Source organism: Urocampus carinirostris, chromosome 2 (genome assembly GCF_059441175.1).
Source record: "Urocampus carinirostris isolate Australia breed hairy pipefish chromosome 2, RoL_Ucar_1.0, whole genome shotgun sequence".
Classification (NCBI taxonomy): Eukaryota; Metazoa; Chordata; class Actinopteri; order Syngnathiformes; family Syngnathidae; genus Urocampus; species Urocampus carinirostris.
The window spans coordinates 24,763,637-24,777,927 of NC_142350.1; the positions used below are offsets into that span (position 1 = coordinate 24,763,637).

A 14,291-nucleotide genomic window follows, 5' to 3' on the forward strand; every position below is an offset into this window, starting at 1 on the left:
TTTAAAGTTAGGACGGAGCCCAAATAAGTGACCTCGAAAAAAAAATATCAAGTTCATGTTCATGTTTTCCGACAAGTCATCCTCATAATCCCAAGAACATGACGCAGAGGGGATTAATCTACACACGTCTCCTCAAATCGACGTAGGACATTTTTGCTATTTGAGCTCATCATCGTCTGATTAAAATGTAAATCTTGGCTGCATATTGGCTGCATACTGCATTGTGAATGAAGCATGCTGAACTATGCATTGCTGTAATATAGGATTCATTTTTGAGATTGAAGGCAGTGAAAGTAAAAATTTACATAGTTTAACTTTTCCCAATGAAAGTCACGTGGCAAGGGCTGGGCGATATAACAAAGAAATATCACTGTTATGTTGAAACATGTATATATTAAATCAATAAAGACATTTTTAATTATTTAACGGTAGTTATTTTGGTGACTTTTAGCATATATATATATATATATATATATATATATATATATATATATAAGCCTGGCATATTGATCATTTTCCTTTTATATTATACTTGAATAATAAACTGTCATTCTAGTAAATGCATCTCCTAAATGGACTGTTTTTTTAGTTCAAATATTGCATTTTTCTATATCTATGTATATCAAAATATTTGTGGGTTACCAGTAGTCATTAAAGAGATCATACAACCGAAAACAAGTTTGAAAAAGTACAAGGAAGATGACAAAAAAACAGAGAATCAAAGTGACCGCATCCTTTTTTTTCTTATTTTTTGGGGCGCTCTTTCGCAAGGTTTTTGTTTTTTGGGGTACCCTCAGGAGTAAAAGGTGGACTCTAATGTCAGCTCACTCCAAGTGAGCCTAATGTTATGTAAAATAAATAAACAATTTCTGGACCTTCAAGGATTAAAAAAAACACACACATTTATATGATATTTTTTTTTATTTTTTTTGTTACTCATATCGATATTATTTCTAGTTAATTGAATACAGTTTTTTAACCACTAGTAGGCACTAAAAAGACAGCACTTCTCTTTGACGAACTGTTCTCAATCCCAGAACTGGAGCTGTCGATTTTATTTAAATGATAAATGGTCTCATGACAGCGATAATGGGAGAAAATAAGATTATATCTTTGTATGTATTAGCATTAGTGCTTAGTATTCAAATCAATATTTGTATTTTTGTTTTGTTTTTTGTTTTTTAATGAATGGTGCTCTTTACCACGATGAGGCGCTAAATAATACGTAATGCCCCTTTTGGTGACTAGAGGCCATGTCCACAATGCTAGCGGTAGTAGTTATAGACTGTGACACTAGAATTATCTGCTAAATTATTAAACTGCTAAAGTGATGCTTGCGGCTAAAGCTTTTAGCCACTTTTGCAAACATTGAAAATATAAAATAAATCCAGCAATAAATTGAAGTAGGCCCTAACCCCTTATTTACTGAGATCACTATCTGGTTTACCTCCTTCATGATCTAATATCATAACATCGCCCACCCTACGTGCAGTAATAATAAATCCTTTAATCTTTTCTATTTGACGGTGTTAAAAAAAAATACCTCTCTGAATTTCTGGTAAAGTTTGCTGGCGTCTAAATCTGGCGAGACCGCATCCTCGTTCTCGGGCAGGTCGAACACCTCCATGTTTTTCTCCTCATTCGCCCCGGCCGGCCCCGACTCTTCCTCGTCTGTGGCGTACTCGCCTGTCTGCTTGAAGAACGGAAGAGAGGATGTCACCTTAAATTGTATTTAAAAAAATATAGAATAACATTTTTTACACGTATAATAACTTTGTGTCGAAAATGTGCTTTTCATCTTTTCGCCACATCCTCAATTCATCTGCTGAATATTGGCCAAAGTAAGTAAAATACACAGTTGCAAAGTTTTAATGGCTCTTCAAATGTCCACTTTTGAAAATGCTTAGACCTACCCTTAGAAAAATGTGTGAACTACAATGTTTAGTTTTTCAGATAGTAATCATATTTGACAAGGTACCAGGTAGGGCTTCAAGCTATTGTCTAGCCCGTTTTCCAGCTAAGATGCCCATGCTACACTCATCTGCCGGCATTTGATTATAAAAATAAATTCAGGCGAGAATAAAAACGCGCCAACTCAGATGACTCAATGTTAGTGCATTTGCAGTGGACAAAAAGTTGATGTGTTCCCTTTCAACAGAGAACAAAAGCGTCCAAGAAAAGTACTTAATTGACTTTGGGTATGTCTTGGATTAGGACTTTAGGCTAATTTTACAAGAACAGTAAGGGGTAAAGGCTTTTTTTTTTAGAATCTTGAATTCAATGCCTTGTCACACTTTTCAAAGATCCGTGGGAACCCTTTTTGCATATGTAATGCAGCTTTAATGCGACCATCAAATCCTAATGTTCCTGAAACCTCGTCTTATCTAAATTGTTTTGACAGCCTAGTGAGCTGAAAACAAGAGAAACTTTTTATTTTATTACTGTAAGATTCTTTTATTCCTGCCTACCATTAATGACTTTACTTCATCATCACAAACAAACCAAAAAGTTAGAATAAATTGATCATGTTTCTTCCATGTTGTGAAACCGAGCACATCGATCCATTTTATCGATCTGGCCTATGACCGTCTGTGCGTCAAACGTCCAGTTGAGTTCAAATGTGAAACGTATTTAGCGGCATCATAGTATGACACGAAAAGGGCCTGTGAGAATAATATTGACTATATACTCATTTACTACAAATATAGTCTATAGCAGCGTTTCTCAACTGGTGAGTCCAGACCAAAAAGGGGGCCACGGCCCTGTTTTCAGTGGGTCGCGTGCCTTGGCCTTGAAAAATAAAACGTCAATATAACAAAAGTAACTGCGGGTCAAGCACACTCCTTAACAGTATATTGCGATAATGCGCTGCAAATACGGGTCGACATTAGCTACTTCACGGCACAGAAAAAAAGAGCGTTTAAATTTGTTTGCGCATGTTGAGCATGGCAAAACCCAGGATGCTGTAATCTGTTTATCGTGGTTAATGGGAAACGGAACGCCCCCAGACATACGAAAATCCACAAGTAGCCCCCCCTCCATTTTAACATGCAGTCTGCAGCAATACTCGACCATGGATGGATCGCAGTCGCACAGGTACTATTCATTTTAAGCAGAATGAACAGAAGTCAAGTCATGTTTATTTGTATAGCCCTTAATCACAAAGAGTCTCAAAGGGCTGCACAGATCAAAGACTATTGCAAATTACAGACTAGTATGACACCATCCCCTGATCTAAAACCTACATGAGGGCAAATAATACACAGATATTGTCAACATAAAATATAGGTTATTCATATGTGATCAAATAGAAGTGTGTTTTAAGCTTAGATTTAAACATTTCCACTGAGGTTGCAGATCGAATCTCAGGGGGAAGAGCATTCCACAGCACCGAATGGAGAAACTTTTTTGTCTTAATCAACAGGCTTTGTGACAGCTGAAGGCTCTTGATTCTGGACTTCGGGAGACCGGAGAGTAGTGCATTACAGTAATCGAGATGGGAGGTAAAAAACGCGTAAATTATAATCCCCGCATCTGAAAAAAAATCTGTAAGTAAAGCATGACCCATGTCAAAAATGTATCCCTGCTTTCAGTAATATGCGATTGGCGATAATGGATCGCGGCCACACCAGCGCAGTTCACTTTTTGGTGGACAGCAGAACAGTCAGCAGGCCCAACAAAAATGCAGCTAATTGTAGGGAATATTATTATCAGTTGTTTGAGTTTTGCTGGTCCTTTTGTTTTTAAAACAATGTGAATACATTCTACTAGATCTGGTTTCAACTGCCTTTCATTCAATACATCTGAATGGGATGGTGGGTCCTCAAGTCAAACCAGGTGAGAACCACTGGCGTACAGTGGCTCTATCTTTACAAGGATTGTGCATGCGCAACTCATGAAATGACTAGTGAGTCAAAAGACAATCCAAGAAACGGTTTATATCTCCCACCCACACAAGTCGAACTCCTACACTTGAAGCATTTTTCACTCTCCAAATTAGGTCGCTTCCATCTTTGCACCCAATGTATTGACATCTATTGTAAAAAAAGCCATTATCTTTCGTTTTATAGGACAAGTAAGATGACCTTAAAAATGTCCCTCATTCTTGAGGGAGCCCCTGGATCGCCCGTACCCGTCGCCTGGATGAGGAAAACCGCTGTGAAGTCCAGATCAACTGTACACATTTTCTTGTTAAGGAAAGAGAAAGCACCTAAGGGATCAGCGAACCGTGAAAGCACATTGTGTGCATGCAGTACGTAAATACCGTGCATATTTGGAGCCTTTTTTTTTTTTTTTTTTTTTTTTTTTTAACCATTACAGACCGCGAAGCTCTGAAGCCGCGAACGTCAAACCGCGAAGTGGCGAGGTCCCACTGTATATATATATGTATATATATATATATATATATATTATATATATATATACAATATTTATACATAAAGTAATTGATCTATTAGTGTCATATTTTGAACAGTTTCGTTTGGACGGACGGATTAAATAACTTTTCACGTGTCCCGCGGGCCGTAGTTTTACCACCTCTGATTTAAAGTGTGTCCCAGCTGCTTGCAAAGTGCCATATCCTGTAATAGGCCGAATTGTTGCCATGGTTGCAGTATCCTATATTAAGATGCCATTAAGAAACGTTGGGGGAGCCATACAATGCAGGTCAATGTGACAGTGATGGATTGCCTCGCCCTGGAGTTGCTTTGGTTGTTTCCCAAAATATTCATCAACCATGCGTGTTTAAGATGTTTGCACGTTCCTCATTTTAAGGCGCAGGCGGCGGGGATTGGGATCAATTCCCAATCATTCTGTTCCAAAGTGGGCGGGTGCCATGTATCGCCGGGCTGAAGGACGTTGGCTACCCCTCGGGATCAGACGCCAATATAGAGCAATCGGTCACAGTCTTCAGAGAAATGCCCCTTCATAGCACCCATCCCGTGGAAGAAATCGCCGCAAAATTGAAAGCCATATTAATATTGATGAGCTCGACTTATCGCCCTTTAGATCAGGATACAGTTTGATTTATATTTCTAAATTCATAAATGGAAGGACACATTGATGCTAAGGAACAAAAACGTGTTGCACTTTGTGCAACCGAAAACGAGTGCTACAAAGCACAAGGAAGATTACAGACCACAGTAACTCAAAGTGACCAAACACACCATCTTTTTCTTGTTTATTTGTCCAGCCTTTCGTTAGGTATTTGTTTTTGGGGGGTACACTTAGCAGCTAGGTGAATGCTAATCATGTCAGCTTCCTCTAGGTGAACCTTGTGTTATGTAAAATAAATATTTCTTGACTTACGATTATTTTTAAAAAAGCATGTTTATATGATAGTTCATGTATTTTTCCTCATTATTCAAATATAATAAATGAAGTGTTTTACCACTAGGAAGTGCTAAATGATACACAATGTCTCTTTAGATGTAAAGTAAAATTTTATAAAATTTCGTTAGTAACATAGAAAAGCCACAAGTGATACAATGCGAATTTTCCGATGTGACAGAGCATGGGATTTTCCCCAGTGATCCAGGATATGATATCAGTATCGTCAAAAGCGAGATACAACAGTGACCTGATGAGGAAGGTGGTGTATCTGAGTCAGATCAAGAGGCTTGCCTGATACTGGTAACCATGGATACCCGGACTATCTGTTTCATGTGTCCGGGGCAAACCCCAACCAAGTTCAATGGCCTAGAGAGATGGGCACCACCAGGCTGTACTTATCCAAGACACACCTCAGGAAGTGTTGACCCAACAACCCTAGTGGTTAAGCGATCCGTGAACTGTGAACTGGTATTGAAGTACTAACTAACAACTGATGGTTGTTATGTAACAACTTAGCCAGCTCCTGCGCATTCTGTAAGACTGATGTTTACCAAAAAATATGTTTTTCGCAGAATTTTTAGGCGTCTTTTAAAGGTGGAAGCTAACTTTTGTATTTTTTACACAGTTTACAATCCATTTGTATTGCGGTGGCATGTGCGAGTCGGTAAAAGGGATTAAACCAATATAGGACTGAACCTCTGTGCCACTTCCCCACAGCGTTCACAGAATTTTTCATCCCTTCGCGAAGTTTCCCTCCCACGAATAAATAATCATTATGTGTGGCACTGGTGCTAGACAGTGGGAGGATGAAAGAATTCGTTTGCACGCATGGTGCAAAGTGACTAGTGTGCAAACGGCGCCCCCCTCATGCAGTGTTTCATGTGCACCGGATTAGGAGGATAAAACCTCGGAGAACGTGATAACTCCCACTGCACTGGCCGACCGGACATGGCATGAGCGGGGCCCGGAAGTCAGGCGTCGTGACCAACACGTAGTTAGGACACAGAAAAAAATTGATTGTATTCGGTTCCAGTTTTTAATATTTCTGAACCGAATAAATGTACGGTAATTTAAACCAATTTACTCTACATCACTTAGCAAGCCAAATCAAAATGCCTGACAGACCGCATGTGGTTTGCTCACACATGGCGTAGAGCAAATCCATTTTGCCGCTAGGTCGATTTAATTTTTCTGATTTGGACAGAAAAAAATGAGCCAGGGTTTAAAAATCAAAGAGGAAATTGCCGAATAATGCTTTTCAGGTGACAAGGCGTGTATGAATAATACATACTTGATGGTGGAATAGTAATCAAGAATAAGGCTATTTCTGAGTGGGAGCGGTCCTTCCTCTTGTCAGAGAGTGAATCCTAACCATGCTGGTCCTTACCTCGTCATCATCAGCGTCGTACTGAGCGTACTGCTGCTCCAGGAGCTCTCGCTGTCTTTTCTCCTGTTCCAGGGTTTGCTGGATGAGCGTGGCTACCTCGCTCTGCTGGCCAGGGCGCTCTCGGCCAATCACGAACCTGCAAGGAAAACAATACTGTCAAATGCTACGCCACGCTTGAAATCCTTGAAAATGCAAGAATTTCAATGTTGTGTTTCCAAGGTTTGAAAAGTGCTTCAATTATGGGTGAAGTGCTTGTAAATGCTTGAAATTATCACCATGTTCCTCAACAAGTGACACAGATATTGGTCTCTGGTTGCTTCGCTATGCCATTGCCTTTCTTCTTGCCGTGTGATTAACTGCACGTGGCTTTAGTTTGTACGGGATTATCCTTTAAAGCTTCATCGTCCCCTACCAGACAGGGGCATGCTACACTCAAACAGGGCACTATGAAATGTGTTTTAGTGCAAGCATTGCGTATCAATTATTGGCCATGCAAAAAATTAAGCTAGCGTTTGCTAGAGCTAAATTGGAATGGAGGAAAATCCTGCAACTGAAAATGTAAGCAACATGTTACATTATTTTTTGCACAACGCCAATATAGGGAGATATGTGTCTCAAAAACAAATATATTTGCTATTTACTCAAGATTTAAAATCATATGTCTGGAATGTGCATGCAAGATTAAAAATGGTGTAAGCAAATGTCAGATATATTTGTGTCTCAGTAAAATACATGATTCACACCAGATTTTTTCCTTTTAATGGTACTGGAGAAATTGGAAAATTGGCTTTAAAAGTCCTTAAAAAGTACTTGAATTTGGCAATGAGAACCCTGCTGATATTACAATGGACACGGGTTTCACAATGCAACAGTGACATTCTACAGAAACTTTCGTTAACAAAGATTTTAAAAACAAAAACTTATGAGGGTTTTATTTTAGCCAAAAAACATTACAAAAGACATAAACCACAAATACAACATGCTGATTTTGGTACATTTGTAAAAAATACTCAAATATTAATACACTATTAAAGCTTGCTTTTAGATTGTGCCAACTTTATTTGGATAAAATAAAAGCAAAGGCTGGGTTGCTTATCATCACTGTCATGTGAAAATTACTTGTCAAATTTTTTAAATATTTTTAGGAAGGTGAGCCAAAACAGACCTTGCAACTATTTTGAGATGGAAGCAACATTACATTTAATATTGACAGATTTAGAAAACAGTTACTTTTTACTTGAATAAGACAATGAGGTAATAAACAATTCTTTTCACATGACAGCTGTGGTATGTAGAGGGCAGTCTGACCCACTGCATTGTATATAAACATTAGAGACCAGATTTTAATAAATGTCGCCATGTCTAAAAATGAATGTATCTTTTAGCAACAGCAAAATCCTTACTTCCAATGACAACATTTTGTATTTTGAGAAATAGAAAATAACATTTTGCAACAATGGTCCCCCGAAAAAAATCAAAGATGTATTACGTGTGTGCAGTTGTAAAACCATGAAGACAAGGGGTCACGCTCTAACAGAGTCGCCTTTTATTATTTGATGTACATGTAAGGGAACAACTAGGTTGAAAATAGTACATTTAGAAAAGAAAATTAAAAAGATCTCCATTATGCTGTTGTGTGTGTGTGGAAAGCCTTTGGCCATCATGGGAATCTGAAAAATAGCTGACCTGGAAACAACACTGTTTCTCATTCATGGGACTCCACCTTATTATTTCTGCAATTTTTCAGCGACTCTTTTGGAGTCTTTGCATTTGGAAGTGAGTTGACTTTACAACCTGGATGATTTAGAAGGTTAAATATAGATAAAAGGTGTCATGTAGGACAGCTGGCCGTAAAACCTCAGAGAGGGAAGAATATACCGAGAAGGAGGGGGAGGAGGAGGTGCACTAAGTGGGTGGAATGATGGAGGCAACACAGGCAAGAGACTCTTAAGGGAAAAGAGAACGAGTGATACTAAAAGGAACCTAGAACGTTGTTTTTTATATCTCAATTCATTTAAGTCAAAGGACATGCAGTGCCATTTTTTTCTATTCGAAATAGGTCTTACCGTACAACTCCAGACGTGTTCCTGAGGACGGAAGCTGCAAAACTCTGCGTGACGCCCACCAGGCTGGTCCCATCCACCTCCACTATCTGGTCGTTGACTTTGATCCTGACGTACAAAGACATACAAAAAAAAAACAGAACATCGTTTAACACTCATTGAATCGAGCAATTCTAATTCACTGCCTGGGAAAATAAATGTCAAAATAAGCTGATGAGGTTAATGCATGAGAAAGGGAAGAGACGTTAGCAAATGACCATTATTTTCAAGATTGGAAAAATGGTCGACTTGATTCACACTCCACAGATGAGGTATGTACTGTAATTACAATCTCTTTTAAAATCATAACTAAGATCTGCTATTAAGACTTGTGTTAAAAAGACAAAAATAAATGAGCTCTATTTTTAAATGCAATTCCAAAGACTGATGTCTTTATCTTTTCACAAAAATGAATCCTTTATTATTGAAGGGATTTTTTCATATCCCTTATAACAGGGGTGTCAAACTCATTTGAGCTCGGGGGGCATATTGTAGAAAGTAAATTCACACAGGGCTCGGACAAGTAGATTAAAGAGAAAGAGCGAGAAGTAGAAAAAGAATGAGAGAAAAAGAATGATACGAAGAGGGAGGGATGAGAGGGAAAAGAAAGAAAGACCGAGAGAGGAAGAAAAGGAGAAAGACAAAGAGAAGAGGAAAAAAAGAAAAAAGAAAAAGAAGGGAAGAGAGGGAAAAGAAAGAAAGAAAGAGAGAGAGTCATAGGAGGAGAAAGATAGAAGATAAAAAGAGAAAATGAGAGAAATGTAAAAAGAGAAATAAAGGGAGTAGGATGAAGAGAGAAAAGAAAAACGATAGTAAGAGACAGTGCGCGAGTAAGAGTGACAAAGAGAGAAAGACAGAAAAAAGGGAAAGGAAAAAAATACAGCTACATTAGTTTTGGGGTTGGCGCCTGGCTTTATTCATAACAGCAGCTTGCAGTTGGCCTTAGTTTTGCTATTGAGCTTCTCTAGGGCTAGTCTCGCGGAATGGATAAGATCTGTCGGTGGGAATGAACTGGCCCCCGGGCCGCATGACTGACACCTATGCCTTACACAGTACAATTTTTTTATTACAAAACGGTACACATTGATCAGTCTGCTCGCCTTTATGCGCCTTTAGACCGGACTCAGCAAAAGGCCCACGCGTATACACAATAAGAAGATGGGGTCTGCAACAATTAATCGATTATTAAAAGTATTGGCATCTCATTAGATCACCGATTGGTTGTAGCAAGTGATTTATGTGCCACTAAGTACATTAACTCAATGCAAATAAAAGTGCACGCCATTCTGTGGTGACGCTGAGGGGTTGTAGTACCACTTTGGTCCGGCAGAGGGCACTAAGGCTGTTTTTTTTAAGTTATCGTAGTTTTTTTTATTGAACATTGCATCTTTACCAACAAAATTTGCCTGAATGTTTCAACTTTGTAGTGTTTGACTAACTGTAACCTGCTGAGGGTTGCATGGCTGCCGGATATCTACAAAAAAAATAGAAAAATAGAAAAATCGTTAGAGTTGTTAACATCAGCTTATTTTTGTGAAAAACAATCTAACACAACAACTCAAGTCCTTGTGCACCGTCCACAATTTTAAAAGATGCCAATATGGGATCCTCCTGAAGCCTGCTCTAGCACGCTGCATGTTCCATCACAAGTGCAGCTTTGCGTGAGGCAGAGCAGCGTGTGCCTCTCCCTGCGGATCTAATTTCAACTCCTACTGCTAAATCTGACAGGAACAGCGCGTGGGTTTGAGGTGCGCGTCACAGAATAACTCACCATGTGAACAATTTCCCAATGAGCCCAGTGCTCGTCCTGGTTTAATGACAGGATGGAAAGAACTTCACCTGCTGTCTCTTTCGGCAGCTCCGCCCTCGATGACGGTCTTGACGAAGATGCCCAGTTTCTCCAGGCCTGCATCTGCGCCGACACCCATCCCGATGATGCTGATGCCCAAGCCGTCTTCATCTGAACGCAAGGAGAAATAATGCAAATGCTTTCCATAATGACCTTTATTTGGATCTTTAGGGTTCGGAAACGTTTTTATGGCCAAATTCAAGCACATTTTTTAAGACTTTCCGAGCCTATTTTTCTGATTCTCCAGAACCATTTAAAAAAAAACGGCATAAATCATTGTTATTTGCAAAGAAACAAATATATCTGATTTACATATGCGATTTTAAATCTTGTGTGAGCCTTTTTCAAAATATGATTTTTTTAGATCTAGAGAAGCTGTGTCAAACAGGGGGCCCGTGGCCCGGATCAGGCCCGCGAGACAACGCTGAGGGAAGCGCAAGGGAAACGAGCTGCAGGTTGAAATATGTCCAGTTGATGTTGCCAAAGCCAGGTGCCTCTCACAAAGACGCTGTAGTTGTATTTCTTTCTCTCTCTCCACCCCTTTCTTTCTTTCTTTTTTTCTTTGTTTCTTTCTTTCTTTCTTTGTCCCGCCCTCTCTTTTTTTCTCCCTTTCTTTCTCTTACTTCTTTTTCTCTTTCTTTCTCTCTAATCTACTAGTCCGACCCCCGAGAGAATGTTTGTTCTATCATGTGGCCCCCAAGTCAAAATGAGTTTGACACAAATATTGTTTTGAGACAAATCCTTCCCCACAAAGGTATTGGGTAAAAATAAGAGTAATGTGTAGCTTATATTTTCTGTTGCTGACAGTCTTTCCCATTACACGCTGGCTTCATTGTTTTGGCCTATAATAATTGTTCACTGCACTACTACACAATTTAAAGTGCCCTGTCCTCTTGGGTGCGACCCGTAGGGGGCGATGACGCTTCGTAGGACAATGCCATATAAATTAATGCCAGCTGCTGTTAATCACAAGGAAAGAAGAAATGCAATGGCACTATGGAAAACAGCAAGCTGCTCTTTACCACACAGATGTGCTCTAAAGACAGAATACCACGGTGACATTTGAAAACTATTATGTCACCCTTTTAGAGGAGAAATTAGTCCATGTTGTTGCGGCCATTATTCATGTAATACATAACAGGAGCAAAACAGGAGATTTGACAGTACATTAATTTTTTTCAATATTTGCACATAGGCACGATAATTCAACGTTCTTACCCACGAATCGAGTCCACAATTTCAAAATCCAAATTGAATAGCAGTGGATGTTATCTATCAAAAAGGCTTCACTCTTAGTATCATGCGCATCAATGTCATGTCGCTGAAATGTCGTTTAATCCTTGAGGAACGATAACAAGGGAATGCATTTTGGACAGGTACTTCGGCAAGCACGAATGACAACATCAAAGGCTCACCTTAACATTTGTGTTGCAATATGGCTCTATCCTCAGTAAGGTTGGCCTGGCGTTGTTGTCTAATAATATAAGCCTCACGTTTTAAACGACACAGCCCTCGATGGCCCTTTATTTCGGCGCAATAGTAAATCCGTGCTAAACTTTGTAATCATCGTCTTTGATGGTCACAAGATCCGAAAACTTGTGATTTATACAACACGTAGCATGCTTGTGCCTGCGGGCTCATACAAATACAAAATTGAGTTTCGTTTTTAAATTTTTAAAATTCTTCTTTAATCAGGTGCGCTCTGTAGGCAAGTATTTAGGGTATATAGTAAATACATATGTGATAAATAGGAGAAATACATTTACTAGTGCTTTATTTAATTGAAAAAAAAAACATGTACGCAAATATTGTGTACTGACCTTCAATTGTACAGCATTACTGTTCTGGATGGGATGTTCCTTCCCAGAGCACTATTCCTCCCGTTTCCATCCTCCATTCATTATTCATAAGAGCTTAGGGTTACATAACGGTGACTGGAAGGTGATAACCCTCTACACAAAGCGCTCTATTAGATCATGGCTAAAAGTAGGCAGTTGGGTAAAAAAAAGTTGACCACATTGGCTTTGCTTAATACAAAGTTGTCACCTCGTGTTAAGGACTATGTTTTTAAGACGGCTCAGACCCAAACACGGTGACACGCCGGGAAATATAACACCTGGCAAACATAGCGGACAATCCTTTCCCACCTTTCTCTAGCTCCACAGGGAAAAGCTCCAGCTTCTCCACCCGCTTCTCCAATTCGTACTCTGCAGAGGAGGCCACGGGATCCACTTCCTCGTTACGGCGGTCATAGTCCTCATTGGAGAAAGTGTTAAATACCTGGAAAGGGGAAAGAAATATTAGAAATACAGCAATCATAGTTCCTACAGATTGAGCAAAGTTTAAGACTATAGATTTATATCCCTTAAAAAAAAAATTAGGACAATTAAAACAAAACCAAAAAAAACAATTTTTACACACAATACATGGTGTCTTATACACTTAACCTGGCACAGCTTTTAGCCATGTTCACAAACAGAAAATGTCTACTTTCTGGGAATGGTCCAAAGTAAACATCTCTGTCCCAAGTTGCTATGTGTATGGTTGGTAGACCGAAGACATGCGTCCGACTGAAACCACGTCACCGTTTTGATACTTCCCTTTTTGTGGTCACACCATGTTGCCACCGAAGTAAAATGGCAAATCATTCAAAAATGACAATTGATTAATGCTCCTAAATCATTCGAGTTTAAACAAATATAAAAACAATTTGAAAATTGAATTGAAGACATGTTATTGCCCAACAAGACCTTGTTTTTGAAATCATGAATTCAATGCCTTTTAAGACTTTTCAAGGATCCGCGGGATCCTTGAGAAATATTAATTTTTCCACACAACTCCAACTACCCCTGAATGAAATTCCCTTCAACAGCCTGATATAATAGAAATAAAGCAGTTGATGTCTATGTAAGCCACACAAACATGCACCGTTTATCAGAGAATCTTTTGGAAATATTTCTCTGAACAACGCAGGTTTTCTTCCCTCCCCTGCAACAGTCAGTTGTCACTTCACATCTTATCCCAGGCAGCGGGATGCCCTCACAGCTCCCTGCATGTGGTGGAGGGAAAAACGCTAGCTGAAAGGAGCCCAAGCTGTCACCAGCAAGCACAAAAGGCCACTGGCTGGTGCCGAAGCCACAGTAACTTGACTGTGCAGCCCCACCTCAAATAAAAAAATAAAAAAAATCTGGTGTGTTTGATTTTTAGACTCTTATCATTTATACATTGACTAATAAATATCAAAACCGCAAATTAAAATATTCCTTTCCATTTTCAGTTTGGCACAAAACAATCGATTTTTCAGGTGTGTGGTGATGCAACACAAAGCAATGCAATGCGCGGTCATCAATTTTTCACCTGACAAAACCGAACACAAGGAATGGAAACATCAAAAATTAATGATGCCGGTCAATGCGTTATTTTTCAGACAAAAAGTCGTCGTGTTGTAAAGAAGATATTGTAGTTTGCAGTTGATTTTTTGTTTCTTCACCTATACCTGTTTTTTCTGTCTTTATTCAGCGTGATCAGCAACTATGCACTATTTAGGCTGTGATGCGCAAACACACATCCCAGACAGTACATTGTTTTTTTGCACAACTCTGCAAAATGTCAGCATTGATTT

At 39.2% G+C, this 14,291-nt stretch overlaps 1 protein-coding gene across 4 annotated transcripts in view; it reads right to left on the reverse strand.

Annotated features, from left to right (window-relative positions):
* Positions 1-14,291, reverse strand: part of ppp1r9a (protein phosphatase 1, regulatory subunit 9A) — a 47,283-nt gene that overhangs the window by 15,410 nt on the left and 17,582 nt on the right. For 2 of the 4 annotated variants that reach the window (XM_088329553.1, XM_088329554.1), the window contains exons 3-7: positions 12,817-12,949; positions 10,660-10,780; positions 8,785-8,889; positions 6,719-6,854; positions 1,544-1,690 (exon numbers count right to left, since the gene is read on the reverse strand). In XM_088329553.1, coding sequence (XP_088185679.1) covers positions 1,544-1,690; positions 6,719-6,854; positions 8,785-8,889; positions 10,660-10,780; positions 12,817-12,949 — 642 coding nt within the window. Of the gene's footprint in view, positions 1-1,543; positions 1,694-6,718; positions 6,855-8,784; positions 8,890-10,659; positions 10,781-12,816; positions 12,950-14,291 lie in introns of all 4 variants that reach the window. The other 2 variants (XM_088329551.1, XM_088329552.1) reach the window with 1 other exon arrangement.